Consider the following 24318-nt stretch of genomic DNA (forward strand, 5'->3'; position numbering starts at 1 on the left):
AGCCTTTCCATGTGTGAGGGAGAGCCTCAAATGTAGGAGCCGGAAAGAAAAATTAGAACTTCCACCCTTCAAATCTTCTTCATCGATCAACTTTGGCCTTTGAGGGAGGGAGGAAAATACTTTTCTAGATCTTCCTTAAATCATGGAGCTGATGGAGCAGAACTTTCTGCAGTCATCCTTCGTCTTCGCAGCCAAGCATTTTATCTATAATATTCTCAAAAACCAGTTCTACTTCCTTCCATGACCGGCTTGTTGGTGCCAATCGCTTGGCACCGGCGAAGCTCAAGAGTGACTATTTTAATTTATCTTAATTTTGAAATAAGAGTTTTTTTTTTTTTTTTTTTTTTTTTTTTGTGTATTCCATTTCTTTAATAATAGCATATAATAAAATTGACTCCAATGTCAGGCTTTTTCATCACACCCATTCTCATAAATATTGGCTTCTAGTTCGATAGAGGATAAATTTTAATATTAACATTTTGTTGATTTTGTTGAGATTTGACGAGATAAAAGAAGTCATCATGGAGTTAAATATGCTTTTGCTTAGCTGGATCCAATTCTTTATTTCTTCAATTATTTTTTTAGAGGAATAGATTTATTTGTACATAATTTTTAGCATGGATGATATTGATAAAGAGAAAATGTTTTTGTCTTTCTTTATTATTTGAGCTTTCATGATGCCTATATATCTTAGTGAATTTTAAGACCTTAATGACATAGTGAAATCCATCCATCATATTGATTGATTGGACAATTGTTGATGGGAGATCAGCATCATATTTTCTGCAAGTAGTAGCGTTTGACATGACTACTATCATGTTGTGCGATACTTTTGATATTGCTTTTTATTAGATAATTTTTTTATTAATGGCAGAGCATTAAAATTTTTAATATGGTTAAAAAGTTATATTTATAGACCCGGAAGATGTATTTTAGCCTTTATCAATAATTTTTTTTATATGATTAACATTTAGATATAATTAGCTCCACGATGGACATTCATGGTTATTATCTATTAGATGAAGAGAGAAACAATCTAAGTCTTTTGATTTATAAAGTTGATGTACATATGAACTTGTCGTAAGAGGTGAGTGGCGATTGATGTTATTGACAGCAGCCGAGAGTGGTCGGCGGCGATCGACGGCTAGTGATCAACGGCGATCGACGAGTGATGGTCGACGATGGTCGGCTGTGTCGACGGCTGTAAGTGTGATGCTGGATTGCAGTTAATTCACCAAGCTTCAAGCTCTCCTCCCCTTTGATGAAAAAGGTATGGCTCTATTTTAGAATCCCATATGCAATTATTATTAATGAAGGAATAAGAATCATTCATTCTCATCAGACTGTTCCGTAGAGATTCTCTCGATCGGACAGTTTTTTTTATGGACATGTGAATGCCTTAACGATATCAGAATTAAGTGATTTTGGACTCATTGGATTGGTCTTGTCGAAACGTTTGACTCGATTATGAACTCGTCTGATTCAGAGTCTGTTTGATCTTTCAAATATGTTTAGAAAGTTTCTAAAGAGGTTTAATGTCTTTATCTGAACTTGATTTGACTCGAATTAGACAAATTTTGATATCGTTAGGCCCAACTTATCGAGCCGGTCAATTTGACAGTAAGTTTGTTGAAATCGAACTTTTGGATGACTTTATCAAAGTTTAAAATTTATTATTTAAAAGATTGCTTTCAAATTCTCAATTATTTGAATGCGTCAAACATAAATATATCAGTTAAGTGCCAAAATAATCTCCAACTACTTTAAAATTGAACTCTAATAGTTCACTACAAGAAATATTTCAGCCCCCAATTTGAAGAGCTTAGGATTATTTTAACACTTTTATAAACTCTGAGACTAAAATAACCTCATACAAATAATTAGGGCAGTTTTATCTAAAATTTTAAGAAAATTAAAAAGCAAAAAACGATGTAGGAAATATTCATATCGCTCCAAGGAGAGGTAAATTCAATTCAATGATTGCCAAGCATTGATTATCATTGTCATGCAGATGATAACCAATTCGTCAATAATCACTCACCTCACTCCAACAAAAATGTCAAAGCTTTGGCATCCAAAATCTATCAATAAGAAATCCTGAGACATACATCTTTCTCAAACTGTGTTCTTTGAAGATGACTTGTTTAATTGATATGACATGATTTCCAAAGCCTCCATTTTCTTCCCAGCAACATTAAGTGCAGTAGCAGCAATATGGGAGGGTGTCAGACCTGCCTCACACAATTGATCACCAGGCGATCCATGCTCTATATATCGATCCGGAAGAACCAATGGCCTCCACTGCACTCATACATACAGCCAAATTCAAAATCATTTTCATTTATTCATCTTTTTTGACTGGTGTGCAAGGCCCATAAAGATTTTACCTTTGTTGTGCCATCCAGAAGGCCGTCAAGAGCCATGAACTGAGCAACATGTGAGCCAAAGCCACCAATTGATCCTTCTTCAACTGTTATCAAAACCTGGTGTGATTTTGCGAGGCTGCGAATCAGAGCTTGGTCCAGCGGTTTGCAGAAGCGGGCATCTGCTACGGTTAGCTTTAGGCCATGGTGTTCCACAAGACGAGCAGCAGCTAAACAACTTTGAACTGCTGTTCCATATCCTAGAAGAGCTACAGCCTCACCCTCCCTCAAAATCCTACCTTTACCAACCTGTCATTGCCAGTACAAATTTGTTCAATCAACTTCAAATGGTTCCGAAGTGCTGCATCAAATAGTTTTTTGGTACATTTGTGGAGGGCTTCAATGGGTTTGGCAAAAATGTATAAATCATTATTTCTTGGAAATCTTGCGAAGGGAATTATAATTTCATAACCCAAGAAGAGCACACTACAAACTTGGGGTAATTCAAAAAAATTGAACTTGTGTCCGGCTTTAGTCTGCTCAATTCAAAAACATTCCAATAAAAAATATGCTCATGTATTACTCACCAAGGATATATAATCAAAACCAACAATGCAAATAATATAAAATCCTTAAAACTGAAAAAAAAAAGAGAAAGGGAATGCGATCAAAGATCACCAGTACTAAAAAAAGGTTTGGTATGCAGAATGGGTGATCAACAGAGTTAGGAAACCCATTTGGTTGCACCTAAAAGAAAAACATAAATTATGATGAATCATCATAGTGTTACCCAGATGTCAAATAGTCCAAAGAGCCATAGCATCATAGTCCGATCGCACTAAAAATAAAGCGATATTCTAATGAAGTCAGTATGTCATTCCTGAGGAGAATAAATGTGGAGAAAAGGTAATTGGATCTAATTTTAGAGGTCCCTAGCTTGCAAAAGGTACCAACAAAATAATATTTTCTAAATTAACTCAGAGAGAGGAGAAAGCAGAAACCTGTTGAAACAAAAAACTCAAAAACTATTGAATTTGTTGCACAAAGACAACAGAGTAGTGTCATCCAGAGTTCCAGATAATCAAAAGGAGTGTTAGAATATTGGAATATAAATATGCAGAATTTTGTATTAATTGGTTTGATTTGCTTTTACTTACTTTCCTTTTTTCCTTTATTCTATTTTTATTAGTTTCCTTACTAGTAGATACTGTAATGGGTATTTATATCCCTCTTTGCATCAATCAGATTACCTTGGTTCTATTGTAACATGGTATCAGAGTCATGGTCCTAAACTAGCTGCCGTCTGGCCTCTCCTTACTGCCGGCTGGCCAGTCCAAGTCCCTTCTACTTGTCGGAACCCCTCTGCTAGGACTGCTAGGTCCCTTTGGCCGCCCCTTCTCTTTAGTTGGCTAGGACTGCTTCAGGATCTGCCAGATCACCTCCCAGCCAACCCGTCTGCTTCTTGTGATTGACCCGCCCCAAATCAGGCCGCCCCAAATCAGGCCGCCCCAATCTGGCCGCCCTTGATTCCCCAACTGCCAAATTACCTCCTAGCCAGCCGATTACCATCCAGAACCTTTGTCCTGATCTTCTGGTCCACCTTCCAGCCGTCGGAAACCCTGACTAACTGACTGGCTTCCCTCTAGTTTCAGTTGGAACTTTACGATGTCTCAATAGCCTAACAACTCATTTGGCTCAATCAGAGTCACAACCAACTCCTCTAGCACTGAGTCGTCTCCAGAAGATGTTCTTGATTCTACCGGAGGATCAATTACAACCTTCGTTCCTCTGCAGACCAGAGGACAGAAAAATAATATGAACTTCTTGATTACAACCCATAAACTAAACGATGATAACTTTCTCAAATGGTCCCAATTTGTGTCTTTGTTCATCAGATGGCGTGGGAAATTCGATCATCTCAATGGTGTGATTCGTGAACCTCCAAAGACAAACCCAACATATAGAAATTGGGAAGCGGAGAATTTCATGGTCATGTCGTGATTGATCAACTCCATGAATATTGTGATTGGTCAATCATACATGTTCCTGTAGTGCCCTCTGGACGACAGTCAGTGATACCTACTCAGATGTAGGGAATTCCAGCCAACTATATGAAGTATTTAAGAAAGTTTGTGAGGCAGAACAAGGATCGAAGACTGTGGCCCAGTACTACAATGATATAATTGCATTATGGATGAAATGTGACCTATATTATGACTATACTTGGGAATCTTCGGTCGACTTCTCTCTTCCAGAAAATTGTAGAAAAAAACCGCATGCTCTAATTTTTGGCAGTCGTCAACAAAGATCTGGACGTAGTCCAGGGCCGTATCCTGGCTGAGCTCCTCTTCATTCTACTAGCATTGCTTTCACTAAGATACACCGCGAAGAGAATCGGAGACTTGTCATGCTTGGTGTATCCACTCCATCTACTGAAGTATCCGCCTTGGTCCCTAATAGTGCTCAACCCCGGGTTGATCACCCCACTTGCGATTACTGTCACAAGTCTAACCATACTCATGATAAATGTTGAAAGCTCCACACGAAACCTGCATCCAAACCTTCGGACAAATCTTCAACTACCAAAGGTCTCGCTACAACTTCTGAATCCAACAAAGTACAACAGGCCTCTATCCAGAATAATCCAGAATCCTCGAATTCTAATAAAAGCCAAATAGAGGACTTAATCAAGCTGCTTGGATCCAATACGCTCGCTTCTGGCCTGTCAACCTCCCACGTTCGTCAAAGTAACAAGTAGGGGTGCAAGTGAGTTAAGTTGACTCGTGAGCCAGCTCGAGCTCGGCTCAATAAGTGGCTCGTGAACCGAACTCGATGAGCTAACAAGCCAAGCTCAAGTCAACCCCGACTCGACTCGTTAGTTCGTGAGTCAGCTCGTTTAAAAAAATATTTACATAAAATACACTCAAAATATATTAAATTTCAAAATTTTATCTTTAAGGCATTAAAAATATTAACAAAATAATATTACTTATTGTATATTAGGTAATTTCTTAATATTTATCTCCTAATTATTCATTATATTTATCAACTTATTATAAAGTTATTTAAAATTAATATCATTTTCTGTCTTTCATATTAAAAAAGTCGGCTCGCGAGCCAGCTCAAACTCATAGACTTAAGCTAGAGCTCGAGCTCGAGCTCGATAAAATTAATTAAGCTCAAGCTCAAGCTTGAGGCTCAATAAGTGGCTCGTGAACCGAACTCGATGAGCTAACAAGCCAAGCTCAAGTCAACCCCGACTCGACTCGTTAGTTCGTGAGTCAGCTCGTTTAAAAAAATATTTACATAAAATACACTCAAAATATATTAAATTTCAAAATTTTATCTTTAAGGCATTAAAAATATTAACAAAATAATATTATTTATTGTATATTAGGTGATTTCTTAATATTTATCTCCTAATTATTCATTATATTTATCAACTTATTATAAAGTTATTTAAAATTAATATCATTTTCTGTCTTTCATATTAAAAAAGTCGGCTCGCGAGCCAGCTCAAACTCATAGACTTAAGCTAGAGCTCGAGCTCGAGCTCGATAAAATTAATTAAGCTCAAGCTCAAGCAGAGCGCGGCTCAAGCTCTGCTTGACTCGTTTACACCCCTCGTACCAATCCTATGACACTCACTTCTTTTGATCCTTCAAATTCATGGATCATTGATTTAGGTGCCACAGACCATATGACTAAATTCTCTTTCTCGACATATTATTCTTGCTCAGAGAAAAATACTGTTAAAATATTAATGGGTCCCAAAGTTTCATTGATGGCAAAGGATTTGCTATTTTAACAAGTCTAACTCTGAAATTAGTGTTATATGTACATTTGCTGAAATATAACATTTTATCTGTCAATAAACAGACATACAACATGGATTGCATTGCTTATTTTTCCTCTGATGTCCGTGTCTTTCGGGATCATCGTTCGAGGAGGATGATTGAAACTACTAAGCGTGTTTGTGGGCTCAACTTCTTCCAAGAGAAAAACACGAAGAATGTGGACATTCCACCCAGTAGATGCAATTTATCTGAGTCAATTGAATGTCCTATTATGTTGGTACACTATCATTTGGGTCATCCTAATTTTCAATACTTAAAGTAATAGTATCTGTTGATGCTTACTAATAAAAATCATTCTAGTTTTAAATGTAGAATCCGTTAGTTAGATAAACATCATCGCGTTTCTTATCCACTCCACAATTAAACCTTCTACTCATTTCTCTCTTATTCACAGTGACTTATGAGGACTTTCTTGTAGTCCTAACTACACCAATAAATGATGGTTCTTTATTTTGATTGATGACCATACTTGAATTATATGAGTCTATATTTTAAAACATAAATTTGAAGTTGTCATCACTTTCAAAAACTTTAACACCTTCATTTTGACTAAAATCAAAACTCTTATTCAAGTCCTCTGAACTGACAATGGTCGTGAATTTTTAAACTCTATATTAAAAGAATTATTGGTAAAAGCATCATCCATCATAGCTCTTGTACCAACACTCCTCAACAAAATGGGGTAGCAGAGAGAAAAAATCGACATCTCCTCGATGTTACTCGCTCTATTATGTTTCATTCTGATGCCTCAAAACATTTCCGGAATGATTTCATTCTTATTGCCACTTATCTCATCAGTAGAGTTGCCTAAAAAATTCACACCTTTCATACCCCTTTTGTCATCTTGAGATCGTGTTTTCCTAACAATTGAGTCTACTCCACTTGAAATTTCAAAATTTTGTGGGTGCACAACTTTATTCGGAACACAGCCCCAACTCGGAGCAAACTTGATTTCAGGTCTATAAAATGTGTTTTCCTAGGATATTCTGTCACTCAAAAGAGGTATCGGTGTCTTGACCCTACCACGAATAAGGTTTATGTGAGTGTCAATGCTTTTTTTTTTTAAGTATTCTCTACTTTCCAACCTCAACCTCTAGTGATGAGGAGCTAGAGTTCTTAGACACTCACTCTTCCTCACCCAACCCCTGTAGATGTTCCCCCACGTCACCTATCATGGAGGAACCCTTCATTCCTTTGGTTCCACTTACTTCTCCTACCACCAAGAAGCCCTTTGTCCCTTTGATTCCACCAAAACATCCTCCAACTCTTCGTGTCTACACCCGACACACTCGTTCTGATACACCTACTCTGGAGCTCGCTAACCACTTGATGGACCCTGAATCTCCTACAAACAACATCCCAAGCACTACTACTCCAAATGAGGCAAGTTCCTTTAATAAAGTATGAAATCAAACATGCTCTCTTTAATGATGTGTGAAAAGATTGCATGAAATTTTTTGGATAAAATTGTACTTTAAAAAAAATTAATTTAATGTTTTTCTTGCAGGTTTAACAGGTATTAGTAATGAAACGAAGTTAAAGGAACATGAAGCGAAAAAGAGAGAATTTGAAAAAAAAGTAGATTTCGTGAAGATAATGTCACAACGCCAGAACCAAGGTGCCTAGGCGCAGTCCACAACAACTAAGGTCATGGCACCAGTCCAGCCAACCAAAGGTCAAGACCATTGCGTCAGGAACTTGGCGCCTAGGTGCCAATCCATTAAAGGCAAGGCTATGGCGCCAAATCAGAGTGGCGCCTAGGCGCCAAACACCAAAGAGCAACCTGAGGGGTTGACGCTTAGGCAACAACACTGGGTGTCATTGCCCCAGTCCTAAAGTCCAAGGATATGGTGCCAGATATTGCGGTGCCTAGGTGGCAGTACCGAATTCTGCACGTTTATGAGCAGTTTCAGCCATCACTTCGAGGCGGTTTTTGGGCGACTCAAGACAGTTTTTTAAAGTTATTAAAGAGCACTTACAGAAGAAAATAAGGGAGAAACGCCCAAAGAGAAGAAAGAAGACCTTTGGAGCAACACTTGAATTAGAGAGGGAGTTTTGAGAGAGATTTTCCTCCATTAATGTGAGAGTTCTTAGGCTTGCTCTATGCAAGTCTAGAGTGAGAGTAATGTGATTTGTATTTACTATTGTGTAAAGAGTTGCAGGAAAGGAGCAAAAGATTTGGGTAAAACATTCCCAATACGATTGAGGGAGAGAAATAAGTTTATCTGTGATTTTTGTTTGTAATACTCTTGTATGTTGAATCTCTTTAATTCAATAAATGTTTGTTGTGTTTTATCCATGAATTCTGAGTAGAATCCCTTGCTTTTCTTTGTGGTGATATAGTAAACATGTAGGATTATTGAATTGAATTTGAAATAGTCTTTTGTCTATATTTAAGTTGGTTTCCTTTTGAACTTAATTTACTTTTCAATATGTCCAAACTGATTTGTTAAAACATGTTGTTAACCCATAAGGAACTCAAAAGAGCTATGGCATAAACGACTAGGAAATCACATTGAACTATGATGTATGAATCAAAGTAACTTATAGAGAGATGTAAATGTTAGGGAAAGTTTATTGGTGCTTAACTTAGAGGTTTCTAGGGTGACAGTCTAAGCCAATTACTTAAGTTAATCATAACTTATTTACAAGCTCGGAAGAGGATAAGCAAGATTTATGCTCCTATTTATCACATGCTTTACTTTATTTTGTATTTCTTTCACATCTACATTATACTATAATCACCACAAGGAATAACACTCTTAGCACTTGGTAAAAATAAATTTTCATAGCATAGTTAGAATTTCTATAGAAATAATTTTATAATATTATGGTAGGATTGATAGCATAACTAAAGTAACTCAAAATTTCAAACTAAGAACAAATTTTGTAGACTAGAACATTGTCCTATTTAGGTTTCCATTGTTCCATGTGTGTTCGACATCTCAGACTTTTTTAGAGTCATATATTACTGAAACGATATGTATACTTGCGTAAGAAATCATGATATGCAAAAATATTTCAAGAATTTAATTAATTTGTTGATAAACGAATCAAGATTTCCAGTGCTATTATCAGGACTAACACAATTGTGACAAACACATTATCGTAGGATCATTTATCCAATGACAAACTATGCTTCTTTCAGTAGATTATCGTCAACCTACAGAGCATTTGTTACGGGCCTGACCAATCACCAGCTTTCATCTACTATTGAGGTTATCTTAGTAGACCCAGCCTGGAAAGTTGTCGTCATTGAGGAGATGAATGTCCTTAAGCAGAACTATACTTGGGACATTGTTGATCTTCCTTAGGGCAATAAAGCAGTGGGATGTCAATGGATTTTTAGCATCAAGTTTAAATCTAATGAATCTTTTGAACGCAATAAGGTGTGAGTGGTCGCCACAGGGTACTCACAAACTAGGGTTGTAAACGGGCCAAGCTTGAGCGAGCTCAAGCTGGGCTCGTGTTCGACTTGTTCGAAATTGTTCGTGTTCGAAATCGGCTCGCATTTGAAAACGGATTGTGAACAGTGTGTTCGTTTTTAGCTCGATTTAAATATTCGTGTTCGTGTTCGGCTCGTGTTCCACTCAAAATTGACTCGTTAAAATTAAACTGAAAAAATAGATGTAGAGTGCTGGATTCGAACCTGAACCAAATGTATGCAAAACAAGACACATAACCACATTACCACAAGAGCAATTACGATTTAAACTTACATATAAATATACATAATATATTATTATATAAATAATATGTGTAATATATTTTTATATAAATAATTATAATTTTTTTTTATTTCGAGTTAAAAGGAGCCTAACACAAGCAAACAAAGAGTTGTTCGTGTTCGGCTCGTTTACGAACGAGCCGAACACGAGCTACTTAACGAACCGAACACAAGCTGTTCGCGAAAAACGAGTTTTTTTAACAGCCTTATCACAAACCTACGGAGTTGACTATGAGGAGACATTTGCTCCAGTTGCTAAATTAAACATCATTCGGGTCCTCTTATCCCTTGCAGTGAATCGTGATTGACCCTTATTTCAGCTTGAAGTTAAGAATGTGTTCATGAATAGCGATCCTACAAAGGAGGTATACATGACTCTTCCTCCGGGCTTCACTCCATTGCCTCCCATGTAGACTGCGAAAATCCCTCTATGGATTGAAGCGATCACCACGACATGGTTCAAGAAATTTACAAAGGTGTGGTAGGCCAAGATTCACTCAGGTTCAATTGGATCACACTCTCTTCTTTCAGTATTCCTCCAGTGGTTAGTTAACTATCCTTATTGTCTATATTGACGCTATTGTTCTCACGGGTAATGATATACCAGCATTGGAGTCTATGAAAGGCATCCTTGCAGTTTCCTTTGAAATGAAGGACTTGGGATCTCTCCAGTACTTGAAAGTTGCTCGGTCATCTCGGAGTATTTGTCTGTCTCAGTGGAAATATTTGATTGACCTTTTTGATAGAAAACAATCTTCTCCTGTGCAAACAAGTGGTTGTCCCAATATATCCAAATGAAAAACTTCTTAATGTTCTCAATGCAGCTCCTGTAAACAAAACTCACTAGCGCCTTATGAGGAAACTCATCTACCTTACCCATACGCACTCAGACATGTCTTACAGTTGGGACAATCAGTTAATTCATGCATGATCCCTATGAGCACCACCTTCAAGCTGTCCACCGGATTCTCCACTATTTAAAAGACACCGACCTCAGCTTTATTTTTTTTCCTGTCACACCTCTCGTTCTATTCCAATTTACACAGACGCAGATTAGGTCGGGTCCGCCCATGATCGACGATCTACCTCGGAGTATTGCTTATTTGTGGGGAAACATGATCATGTGGAAAAAAGCAAGAAGCTTGTAGTTGCTAGGAGCAGTGCAAAAATTGAATTTCGGTCAATGTCCCTGGGAATTTGTGAAGCTCTCTGGTTATGCATCATGCTCCACGAACAACGTATGAGAGTTTACGCTCCCTTACAGTTGTTCTGTGATAACAAGGCTGTCATTAACATTACTTACAACCCGGCCCGACCCAGCATTATCGCATTAAGCATATTGAGATTGACTGATATTTCATTAAGGAAAAGCTCGAGTCCAAAAAAGTTTGTGCTTCACTTGTGCAGTCTAGTGACCAGCTGATAGATATTCTCACAAAGAACATTTCTTAGCCACTGTCGATAATTTTAAATCTAAGTTAAACATGACTAACATTTATGCTTCAAATTAAGAAGTATTATAATATTAGAATATTAATATGCAGAATTTTGTATTAATTGCTTGGATTTGTTTTTATGTACTTTATTTTTTTTTCCTTTTATTCTTTTTTTATTTATTTCTTTACTAGTAAGTCATGTAATGGGTATTTATAGCCTCATTGCATCAATACGATTACACTGGTTCTATTCTAACAAGGAACTACAACCATAGTCCATCACATGGATAAGCAATAAGCAATAAAATGAAGGAAAAGCTTTATCCATAATGGCAGCACTATAGACATCAGAAACTAAATAATTGGAAACACACTCAAAGTGCGCTCATCCACATGCACGAAACTAGGATCAAATCAATTTTGAATGTCATCCAATAATCAAATGCAGATGTTGCTTCCATTTTAAAATTTTTATACTTTTGTACACATTCATTTTGATTTTATATAAGTAGAGATGGTAGCAAACTTGTGGCCTCTCATTTCCTTCTCTCTAAATATGCAAGAATACAGAATTAATTGAAATTTGATAAAACATTTTTCAAAATCTTGCAAGTATTTTTCATAGTAGTTATATATTGCAGAAGTTTTAGTATGGTTGGACTGAAAAATAAATTAGAAATCTAAGGCAGCCATTTTTTTAAGAAAATCAGTTGAGAAGAATAAAAAAAAGAAATATTCCTTATTACATTTTCCGAGTGACAAAGAACACATGCATCAGAAGTGAGGATGTTTCTTTTGGCTAAAATGCTTGTAGCCTTAAGGCCATCACTAATAAGAAACTAGGAATTTATTAAAATTTAATGAATTTTTTTTTGTGCCATGTCCAACCTGCAAGGAAACTTTAACAAGGTTACGAAAATGTAAGAGAACAAAATAATTAAAAGAAGGATCTTTCAAACCATCCACGTAGATGAATTCTTCGTGGTGACTGATAGTTGTTTGGTCGAGAAGAATAATAAGAGTAAGATCTACAATGAAGTTTTGAAGCCACCAACCATTAGGTGTGACGATGGGCTAGCAGAAGAAAATGAAAAATATTGGAAGGGTCATAGTCAAATATATCCATTAGTGATTGATCTTGAAGCCAAGGGTTCTAGTAAAGTAAAAATGAGAAATAATTCACAATGGAGCAAGAGATGGGTTACTTAAGAAAGAAATGACAACTTTAGAGTAAAAGAGCTGATGATAGACATCGAAGAAATGTTCATTCAAAGAGAGGTGCCTGATTCTATTTCAAGAACGCAGAAGAAGATCATATAAGAGAATATAAAGTTTTTACAAGTAAGAATCTTATCAAAGCTATGAAACCCTCTAATGTTTCAAACCCCTCTAGCTGGGTAAAGTATCGAGGAATTAATGGGATTTGCTAAAAATATTATTTCTGGCTTTCTTGGGATTTTCATGGTTTACTTTTGGGAAAGAGGCTGCCCGATTTACAGAAGCAGTTGAAGAAGGCCCATGGAGAGAACTTCTAAAGAGAAGAAATTTATGAAGAACAGTGAAGTGAAATTTAGCAGTGTTCTTCTTGACTATGTGAATAGATTGTCAATCTAAAACAGCGCAAAATTCATGTATTACATACAACTTAAATCTGTTCAAGCATTCAGCAAAATCAAGCTAAAATGTAATTGAACTGAAAAAGATCTCTAGAAGAAATGTATTTAGGAGTAATTTGTAAATGCCATATTTCTTCAAGATGATATATAGAAAAAACAGATTTAGGCGTAAATGCCATTTTACTTCAAAATACTCATTAGCCAAAGCTCAGACACATAAATGATGAAGAATAGTTGCATGATTCTCCTTAAGAATTACCTCAATCGGCACACCTTTGTTTCCTGGTGGCAGAGGAATTCCAATGCCATCTCCCCTTGGATATCGGAAACACGATGGTCGGTCATTAATAGCTGCTGCTGTGGCCACCATGTGAAACAGTTCTGCCTCATCAGAAGGAGCCATCACTATCATATTCGGCAAACATGCCATGTAAGTTACATCAAATGATCCACAATGTGTAGGTCCATCAGCCCCAACAAGGCCCGCACGGTCTAAAGCAAACCTCACAGGGAGCTTCTGCAAGTCCACATCATGTATCACCTATAACAACAGCAAGATCTGTCTATTTGACCTCTTTTTTTCTTTGAGAATAAATCAAGTTTATGTTGCTTGCCACAGTTGAATTTATTAAGAAACAACTGATGAACATAGGAAGAACTAATTTGTGGAGAAAAGAGAAGGTTCCCTTAACCTGATCATAAGCTCGCTGAAGGAAAGAAGAGTAGATTGCACAAAATGGCTTTAATCCCTCACAAGCTAAGCCAGCAGCAAAAGTGACAGCATGCTGCTCTGCAATTCCCACATCAAAGCAACGGTTTGGAAAGCGGCGGAGGAAGTAGTTGAGTCCTGTTCCCCCGCCCATAGCAGCATGTATTGCAACAATGTTCTTGTCCGCTTCTGCTTCTGCTATAAGAGCCTCAGCAAAGTAATTGGTATAAGACTGAGTCTTGGCACTTCCTTTGAATTGCTTCCCTGTAGCTGGATCAAATTTGGCCACACCTTTAAGAAAGAAAGAAATGGCGCTGTCATTGCATATTTCCAATCAAAGTAATATTGACTAAACTTCTTTGGCGACAATACCATGATACTTATCTGCTGCTCTCTCAGCGTAAGGATACCCTCTTCCTTTCTCGGTCACAACATGAATTAAAACTGGTCCAGTTGTTTTGGTGCTTTTCACTTCCTTAAGAATGGTGATTAGATCATCCAAATTATGGCCATCAACTGGTCCTATGTAGTAGAGCCCTAGCTCTTCGAACAGGGATGAGTTGGATCCGCTGATCATTCCTCGAGCATATTCATCAACTTTTGCCGCAAATTCATGCATAGATCCACCAATCTGCTTTGTGACCCCCTGAAAGAATTGAAAGATTGGACTTATAATTCACTTACTGGAAAGGTTTAAGAAAAAAAAAAGAGAAGCTTTTAGAACAGGGAATGCAGCATTCAAGGCATTTGTAGCATCATCATATCGTGGTTGGAAGCATAAAATCACCAACAAATTAACTTTGTTTTTTAACACAAAACATGCATGTATCTGAAGGCACCTCACATGTCCCATGTCAAAGTCCATTTTGACTTATTTCAAATCAGCTGAACAAGTATTTAGTGCTAATACCAAAAGCTTTCTGCATCTACGAGTTACATAAAAACTAGGGTGATGAGATGCTTCTAATAAGGTAGATCGGGAGACATTAGCCAATCTCCAATAGGAAGGCCTGCCTTCACCAAGCTCAGGCATATTGGATTAGTTGTCAGAGATCTCTGCAAAAGGGTCTTGGCCTCAGAAAATAGCAAAAGAATTATTCATATGATATTGCAATGGGTATTTATAGAAGACACTGGGGCTTTGCTAAATAACAAGAATTAGGCTCTGTTTGGGGCTGCATTTTTCGAGCGTCGCGGCCCCAAACCGGAATGTTAAAAAAAAATTTGCGTGCTTTTCTTCCGCGGCAGCGTTCGATTGCCGCTAAAAAGGAAGAAAGCCGGCCGCGGGGTCGACCCCGTGGCCTGGCTTTCTCGTGGAGTAAAGTCGAGCAGTAAAGGCTCGTTTGCCCCGCTCCAAATCCCCGCTCATTTGCCCCGCTCCAAATCCCCGCAATGAACCCTAACCTAATTCGGGAAACCGCTGCTTCTTCCTCCCTTCGCGAAGACTCCCCCTGCTCCTCCCCATGTTCGGGAAACCGCCGCCCCGCTCGATTGTTCCGCTCTGAAGCCCCTGCTCGTTGCTCCCTTCGCGAAGACTCCCCTTCTCCTCCTCCTGTTCGGGAAATCACCCCTTCTTGCTCGATCGGCCCTCTCGATCGTCCCGCTCTGAAGCCCCTGCTCGTTGCTCCCTTCGCGAAGACTCCCCCTTCTCCTCCCTCTGCTAGGCCGGCCGCTGCTCGCCTTCCACCGTCGTCGCTCGGGTGTTTTGTGCTGATGGAAGTAGGGCTGTAAACGAGCCGAGCTTGAGCGAGCTCAGGCTTGGCTCGTGTTCGGCTCGTTCGAAATAGCTCGTGTTCGAAATCGGCTCGTGTTCGAAATCGGCTCGTGAACAGTGTGTTCGTGTTCGGCTCGTGTTCGGCTCGAAATTGGCTCGTTAAACTAAAATTGAGAAAAATAGATGTAAAGTGTGGGATTCGAACCTGGATTAAATATATACAAAAGAATACACTAACCACATTGTCACATGAGGTGTTATGATTTAAACTTACACATAAATATATATAATATATTATTATATAAATAATATAAGTAATATATTGTTATATAATTTTTTTTTCGAGCCATTTCGAGCCGAACACGAGCGAACAAATTGTTGTTAGTGTTCGGCTTGTTTACATTTCGAGCTTATTCGTGTTCGGCTCGTTAGACTTAACGAACGAGCCGAGCACGCGCGGCCGGCTTAACGAGCCGAACACGAGCTGTTCACGAACAACGAGCCAAATTAACAGCCCTAGATGGAAGCAGCTTGCCCTGTTCCGCCCCGCTAAAAACCGAAACCTGAAGCTGGTATTTCTCCTCCCAAATTTTTAGCCCATATTTTGTTGTTGTTCTTTTATTTAGACAATGTGCTCTGCAAAATGGATGAATAACAGCTGCAATTAACATCAAAAGAAAATATTAGATATATACTTGCATGAACTAGAACTTATGATTTTTACTCTAATTTCAAAATTTATCAAACTTGCATGATAGAGTGCTAGATATGTTCTCTCTATAGTTCTTTGGTACTTATATGGATCCGCTAAACAGGACAAGTCTTTTGTTTATGTATTTATTTTATCTTTTTTTTTATAATTTAAATGGTATTGGATTGCTAGCATGATTGTGATTTTATCCCATCTACCTTCTCTACAATATGTTTTATCCTTGATAACTCTTATTAGTTTCACAAACCTTTCATGCCTGATTCCAGTTGAAATTTGCACTCATGGACATTTCTTATATTTCTACCATTGATATGTTGCACATAATTTAATTTTTCTATTTGAATAGTTTTTGTACAAACACTAGTTTTTTTTCTCTTTCTGCTAGAGCAGAGCTTCTCATTTATTGGATCATAAATTGTTTGGACTAACATTATAACCAATGTTTTTCTACAATTTGACATATTCTATATTCTATTTTTGAGAGCTTCCCATTTATGGGACATTTCTTATATTTCTCTCATTGATATGTTGCACAGAAGTATAGTAATTGATATTTGCACAAGATTGATTTGATTTTTTACTTTGTAATTGATTTTAATTTTACGTTTTATGGCTTTGTTTTGATTTAGTCATAACATAAATAATAAATCTAAAGAGGTTGCTACACTGGCATTGTGGGAAAAAGAAACAAAAATACTATTTTGCGATCTTTGCCTTAAAGAGATTGAATGGAGAAATAGGCCTACGACCTTTTTCAATAAAGAAGGGTGGCAAAATATTATCAGATGTTTCAAGGAATGTACAGACAGGGAGTACGACAAGTTGCAAATGAAGAACAAGTGAGACCAACTGAAGAAGGACTGTAAAATTTGAAAAGAATTGAAGAGGGGATCTATGGGTCTGGGTTGGGATCCAGTGAAACGAACAGTTGATGCACCTGATGAATGGTGGGCTAACAGACTTGCGGTGAGAATTTTTTATACACTTTGTAATTTTGTATCTTCATATGTTTATTATTAATTAGGTGTTTATCAATTTCCATGTAGGTGGTGCCCGCTGCAAAGAAGTTTAAGTTTTCTAGTATAGAACCTGAATTTGAGGAGAAACTCGATCGCATGTTTGAAGGCGTGGTTTCCACAGGGACCTATGAGCAGTGTCGTGAATTTGGAAACCCCCGGAGATTCAGTTGATTTCATTGACGTCCCCAACCCGGATCAGAATGAATATGAAACAATTTCCCGTTCCAAACGTCCAAAGGTTTTTGGTAAAAGAAAATCTGATGTTTCTTCCCTCAGAATTGAGCTATCCGAGGTGGTTTCTTGTTTCAAGGCAGAATGTCAGGCTTCTCATTCAAGCACTATCGAGGAGGCACTTGAAATCTTAAGCGCTACAGCCGAAATTTATGCAGATGATTTATATCTATTCGCAGCAGAATTAATAGAGGACCCGATTCGTAAAGATATCTTTGTGAAGATGTCTGCCGTCCGCAGAGTGGCATTTATTCGGCGTTTTTATAATCGCTTGAACAATTGAGATGTTTTATATTTTTCATCATTAGAACATTTCTACTGCATTATCTTTTATGATCACTTGAGCATTTAAGTTATTTTATTTTATTTTAACTAGAATATTTTCATTGCATTATTTGTTTATTTCTTTCTAGAGTTGTACTTGTGGACTTTGTTGTACCCTTCTAATTATATGCAAACATCTTTTTTTTGTCTCAAACTCTCATGCACTTGTCATCCTATTTATATTTAGGGATAATGATCACCATGGATGCAAATAGAATAAGAAAAATAGAGGATCACATGGACTCACGAAGAAGAAAGCGGAGAGACATGTTTCTGACGGTAATATGTTTGATGCACGAGTACTACAACACGTACATTGATCGGTCGCCATGCATGACATCTTCATATATTGGCGATAAATGTGTTTTAGAGTTGCTTACGGGGCACCCAACAAGATTTTATATGTTTCGAATGAGAAAGACAATATTTATCGATCTCCTGGAATTACTTGTAGGAGCTCACGGTCTTCATGGATCTTCGAGGACCACTCCACATGAGGTGCTCGCAATAACACTATTTATATTATCCCACAATGAGTTAATGCGAGGAGCGATGAAGCGGTTTCAGCACTCATCGAAACAATAAGCAGGTACTTCTCAATTGGTTTGAGCGCACTTGTTAGCATGTCCTATCATGTCATTAGACCCATAGATTATAAGTTCGAGCAAACACCTGCTGAGATATCGAAGGATGCGCGATATATGCCCTTCTTCAAGGTATTCAATCAAATGCAATATAGTTAATTTTGTTAGAGTTTCCAATGATATGTCGATACTAACATTAACTCAAATAGGACTGCATCGGCGCGATTGATGGAACACATGTTGACGCACGTATCCCAAATAATGATAAGGTTGCATTTATCGGTCGTTGTGGTAGCCCCACCCAAAATGTCATGGTCGTTTGTGACTTCAATCTGTGTTTCACTTTTGCTAAGGCTGGTTGGGAGGGCAGTGCACATGACAGTCGAGTTTTTAAATCTGCGACGCGAAATCCAAATACCAAATTTTCACATCCACCTACAGGTATGCTCGGGATTGAGATCATTGAATTACCAACTTGAATCTTAATATTAATTATTTGATTTATCAGGCAAATACTATTTGGTCGATGTTGGTTACCCATTGCAACGAGAGTATCTAAACTCATTTCCTGATACGAGATATCACATACCAGATTTTGCACGTACAAACAACATTACACGAGGCAGAAAGAAAATGTTTAATAAAAGACATTCATCGTTACGTGGCGTAATTGAGAGGACTTTTGGTGTGTGAAAAAAGAAATGGATGATAATCCGTGATACGCCTCCATTCAATTTCTCCAAGCAGGTGCAAATTGTGTTTGCTACAATGACCCTCCATAATTACATTAGAAGACATCATTCACGTAACGATATCCGTAACGATATCGACTTACGATATCGACTTTCATTTGGCGGAAGAGTATGACGAAAATGTGTCTGTAGAAGTTTTTGAATATCGTATAGGTCAGTCGTTCACAGAAGTGGAGAATGAGGCTTCCACCACCTGTACTGTAGACGGGGAAGGAGCAAGTGAAAAGCGAAATGACAGAATTGCGGGAACGGATAACTGATGCAATAGTAGGAGCATGATTGGATTAAAGTAGCGTTTATGGATGATAAATCATGTTTATTTTGGATTTGAATAAACATTTATTATGGACATCATAAAAGGACCTTCTTTCAAAGTATGACATTCTTTCAAAGTATTTGGTGCACTTCTAGTTTTCCTAATTGTAGGTGACATTTTGGTATTTCAATGTATATATTTAGGACCTTCTTTCCTAAATGTAAATTTGTTTTTTGCTGCAGCTGAAAGTTGACAGGTGAAAATTTACTTTTGCTAACAACCCATTTGTTCTGGACTTAGCTAAAATTTATGAAAAATTGATTTGTTTTCCACTGAAATGATTGGTCATCTGTTCTAAGGCATTTTTAGCTATGAATTTTAATGTGGTTTCCTATTGACACTAGGCTTTCTTTGTATCCAATGTAACACTTAGTGAATGCTTTCTAAATTGTCATACACGTATGAAGTTTGATGTATAAAAATGGATTATTTGGTGAGCCTTTAGTCTTTAGTCCTTATTTCTATATTTATCTATCAATCTTTTCCTTTGATCCAAACAGTGGTGGAATGAATGGATATCTGATTTTTTAATGAGCTAATGTTGATTGTTTAATATTGAATTAATATTTAAGAAATGTCTTCATTTGTTTAATGGATATCTGACTGCACCAAACTTGCTGAATAGGAGAAGCTTTTTATGGCTTCTCTGTTTTATTTTGTTCAATTTCGGGCCTAGTGGAGTAATGGGTAAGTAGAAATGTTCAGGAATGAATTCAATGGAACTGCACCATATGCCCTTGGAGATGTGCATGGCTACGTGTAGTTATTTAGATTGACATACAGGAAAAAGTTTTCTCTGGGAATTTATGAACTATGCTTGGTTTATTGCATGTTTGCTTGCATACCACACAAATCTTTGGCAGTGCTTTTGATATGATGTTAAAGATTTGTGTGGTATGCATGCAAACATGAATGTTTAGGTGTTAGATATGTAAATATATAAGAATTGTGTAATATGCATTGAGAATTATCCTCCTGATTGCCCTGCTGTAAGTTTTTTTACCATGTGTTGGGTCTCCCGTACATGATACTGACGGTTGCCGATGGATGTCCCTCGAAAATTGTTAGGGCTCCAACCATTAAGCTCCTCTTTTACCAAAATCCTTATACCCATTTCTGTCCTTTCATATATGCACCACCTGATTTTCTTATACACATCTCTTTTGTGCTTGTTTAATCTTTCATTATATTTGATATTATTTTTATTTCATATTATTTGTTGGAACTATTAAAATAGGCTTGGTTATTTGGTGGGCTTCTTTTATGATATTGGGCTTCAGCACATCAGCTATTCTGTCTTCCATTGCTGATATTACTCATGTTTTCAAAGCTATTGAGCTCAACATTGTTTCTGTTAGTAGTTCTTAATTAAAAATTGTGATATAAACTTTGTTATAAAAATTCAATGCATGAAGGAATTGGCATCAATTTATTTTATTGCACTTGGAGGAATACTCTTTGTAGATTATGCATCGAATTGTTACTCAAAGAGGCATTTTTTGTTGCATAAAATTAGATCTTTCATTTGATGGATTTTTATGGGAATGTGGATGTGATCCTGGAGATGTGTTTTAGCTTCTTCGGCTCTTTATACCATGTGTTTCGTGTTGTTTTTTATTTGGGGGCATTTACATGCATACCACACAATTCTTACGTTTTTACATATGTAACACCTAAATTCTAATATTTACATGCATAACACTCAAAACTTTAATATTATAGGAAGAATATCAATCTCACCTACATTTTAAAATTTAAATGCACCATTTCATGCATATTTTATAAATGTATATTTTAAAAGTGAAATGCACCAATTTTTATTTGAACTTTTTCCTTATATGTATCAAATTTATGGCTTCTGGGATTAGCTAAAAATTGTAGAAGTCTATTTTTTACATTTTTATCTTGTAAAGTGAATTTCTATTTCTGTTATATCATATATAAGACTGTCATTGTTCTGTTCCAAACAGTTTAACTAAACAGTGGCAGAATAGTCATTTTTCCAGAAACAACTGTCACACAGCTGTAACAAACAACCAGACTGCTTCTTCGCAGCAGCTTTTTGGGGCAGCGCAGCTGCAGCTGAAAAGCTGAGAAGCTGCAGTTGCGCCAAACAGAGCCATAATTAGTGGTCACCTACAAGCTTCAGATGCTTCCTTCCTAGTAAAAGTTTCTCTTAATCCGCCACCTCTATTAGCTCCAGATCAACAGTAAAATGGGTAGTGTTCCCACCCATTTGGCATAATAAAGGTTCCAGGTAAAGATGGTCTTGTGGTGTGCATGGACCAAAGGCAAACCCTCAACCAACAAAGAATATCCAACTAAGCTCTAATACTAATTTTCATTAGGAATTTAAACTCACTAAAATTATAGTAGTTTCTGGTAGCATGCTAAAACACCGACAACTAGTTTTGATGCCCAAGCAAAGCACAAAATGCACGACTTGATCATAGAATATAAAGATGCAATGGATCACAAGTATGGGAAATCAATATTCCAACTAATGTATCAAACCAGGTTATGGGACTTGTTGCTGATTTAGAAGTCCTTTTTTATAAGTATGCCTATCATAAATGCCCATGCGTACTAATAAAGCTAACTTGCCGCATACAAGATTGGCGATAGCATTTGCATGCATTTGCTAGAGATTAAATATGTTGACTATCACGAGACACATGTGAGCGCATTATTCAACATCCATGTATTTACAAACCATTATATCCTCTTTAAACAGTTTTATTAACATTTTAATCATACTTCATGTATATTGGAAATTAGATTGCATGGTCTTCTAACCAGATGATGCAAGCTAAGTTTTAATTGGGTGTGTATGAAATCATGTACAAAATAAATGAGCTTAGCTCGCCTAAGATTACTGATTCAAAGATCACTTACCTTGGCTACCTCCCTCAGCTCTCTAAGAGGTCTGCTTGATTGCAGTTTACTGAGGGCACTGCTTAGAGCTCCTACGGGTGGTATTGGTCCGTCAAGATTAGCAGTGGGAAGGGATACCTGCTTATTGTCATTAAGTATAACAATCATGTCAGAGTCAAGATACCCAGCATTGTTCATTGCTTCATAAGCTTGCCCTGCCGTCATTGCTCCATCCCCAATCACTGCAATCACATTGTTCTTCCTCCCCATTAGATCTCTTCCTACTGCCATCCCTGCTCAGAAAACTAAATACAATGAATAAAAAATAAACTTCGGATTAGATCATATGCATTGTTCTTCTTATTCCATCACTTCTCATCTTCAAGCAGTCAAAACCCCTCATCTCCTTTTGCATAGAGCGATAGTAATTTTTTAAAATGATTTAAAACATCCTATATTGAGGAATAGGCAAAAACTTAATTAAGCAATGAGTGTGAAAAATATTAGAGAAATAGAAAAGAAGACCAATACAAAAAAATATACAATTTCATCCAATTGCTGGCTCTGCCAAGTTATCACCTGTTCATATTTCACTATGATTTTCCTGTAAAGAATTGCAACCCTAATGCAAAAATAAAAAGATTCTCATAAAGGAAGATAAATATTTTTTTTTCAAAAAATGCTGAAAAAAAATAACTGATAGAACTGCATATAAGAAGGGGTTCAGAATTGCATGTTACCAAGAGCTGCTGAAATGCTGGTAGAACTATGACCGGTGCCAAAGGAATCATATTCACTCTCTGAACGCTTAGTGAATCCAGATAATCCATTGGTCTGCCTCAAAGTCGGCATCTTGTCCCTCCTACCTGTCAAGATTTTGTGTGGGTAGGACTACATCCAACATACAGATATATTTAAGATCAAACAATGGCCTGGAAACAAGGCTACTGTTTTGTAACTAGATTTCCTACTACTATTATTAACTGTACCTGATGGCCAACATCCCATACTATCTTGTCCATGGGAGCATTGAAGACATAATGGAGAGCCACAGTCAGCTCCACCACACCAAGACTAGAACCGAGGTGGCCGCCTGTCTTAGATACATTGAAGATGACATCAGACCTTAGCTCATCTGATAGTTGCTTGAGCTCCTGAAATCATAGGAAAAAACAGTTAAGATTACCTCTCACATAACCAGAGGAAAACTCTTTAAAGGTGTTTGAGAGGATCTTTGTCTGACCTTCATGGAAAGATTTTTCATATGGATGGGATAGTTAATTGTATCCAGTAGGGGGGTGGGTGGCTTCTGCGAGTAGTATTCTCCTGAATCTGACAGTGCTGCACGGACATACGCCTTTTTCATTTCCTGGTAGCCAGAAGAACCAATCCATATTTATCAGAATTTCAAAAGGAAAAAACCCATCTAACCATCACAATTCTCAATAGCTTATCTGATACCCATTATTTTCCAGCTAAAATGAAAAAGCCACCTCATTATTCTCCAATTTGGAGAGAAAGGAGACTTCTTAGCAGAAATTGAAGTACCAATGATGGCGATACAACTAAGAAAAAGATATAAGATGGAAATACATTTTCTGAGTTAAAAAAGAAGGGGAAAAAAAAAACCCTACCTTTACCTTCCCATGTTGATGCTGATAAGTTTCTGAATGAAAACCACGGAGTAATCTTGAGGAAGAAAGTGGAGACTGGCTCGTGCATCCAGAAACTATGCTTCCAGCGGGGAGCTGGCATGGATAAAAGAGAGCGGAGAGATTCATTGGGTACCGAAGTATCAATAAAAGAGTTTCAGAGGAATTGCATAAATAGAGGATTAAGGCCAAGAAGAACAGGAGAAAAGAAGGACGGCAGAAGTTAGAGAGATGAAACACTATTAGCACTTTTAGTTTTATGGATCAGCAAAATCTGTCTTTGAGAAGGCCTGATAGAGGTGTGTGGCTGAGATTAACTAGCTATGCAAGTAGAAAATCAGCTGAGACAGTCTTCTGTCTCTTTGCCTCAGCTGTCTCTATCTCACAACGTTCCAGTCCAGCACCTATGGTTGGCAAGCTTACCCAGCTTGG

At 37.3% G+C, this 24318-nt stretch overlaps 2 protein-coding genes across 3 annotated transcripts; one reads left to right on the top strand and one right to left on the bottom strand.

Moving 5' to 3' along the window:
• Nucleotides 1-1881: 1881 nt before the first annotated feature.
• On the bottom strand, nucleotides 1882-24318 carry LOC110023198 (probable 1-deoxy-D-xylulose-5-phosphate synthase, chloroplastic). Of its 2 annotated transcripts, none has more exons than XM_020722503.1 (10): nucleotides 23875-24318; nucleotides 23478-23603; nucleotides 23224-23388; nucleotides 22975-23125; nucleotides 22256-22527; nucleotides 14081-14354; nucleotides 13692-13999; nucleotides 13259-13540; nucleotides 2388-2672; nucleotides 1882-2301 (listed from the first exon to the last, which is right to left on the bottom strand). In XM_020722503.1, exons 1-10 carry the CDS (start codon nucleotides 24013-24015, stop codon nucleotides 2116-2118), a joined length of 2190 nt encoding a protein of 729 aa, XP_020578162.1. In that variant the 5' UTR covers nucleotides 24016-24318; the 3' UTR covers nucleotides 1882-2115. The 2 variants fall into 2 exon arrangements, with proteins under 2 accessions (XP_020578162.1, XP_020578153.1); XM_020722494.1 differs by having other exon boundaries at nucleotides 23869-24318.
• On the top strand, nucleotides 18290-18793 carry LOC110023209 (putative nuclease HARBI1). Its single transcript, XM_020722516.1, has 2 exons — nucleotides 18290-18424; nucleotides 18502-18793. Exons 1-2 carry the CDS (start codon nucleotides 18332-18334, stop codon nucleotides 18769-18771), a joined length of 363 nt encoding a protein of 120 aa, XP_020578175.1. The 5' UTR covers nucleotides 18290-18331; the 3' UTR covers nucleotides 18772-18793.

This window comes from Phalaenopsis equestris, unplaced genomic scaffold (genome assembly GCF_001263595.1).
Source record: "Phalaenopsis equestris unplaced genomic scaffold, ASM126359v1 Scaffold000002, whole genome shotgun sequence".
Classification (NCBI taxonomy): domain Eukaryota; kingdom Viridiplantae; phylum Streptophyta; class Magnoliopsida; order Asparagales; family Orchidaceae; genus Phalaenopsis; species Phalaenopsis equestris.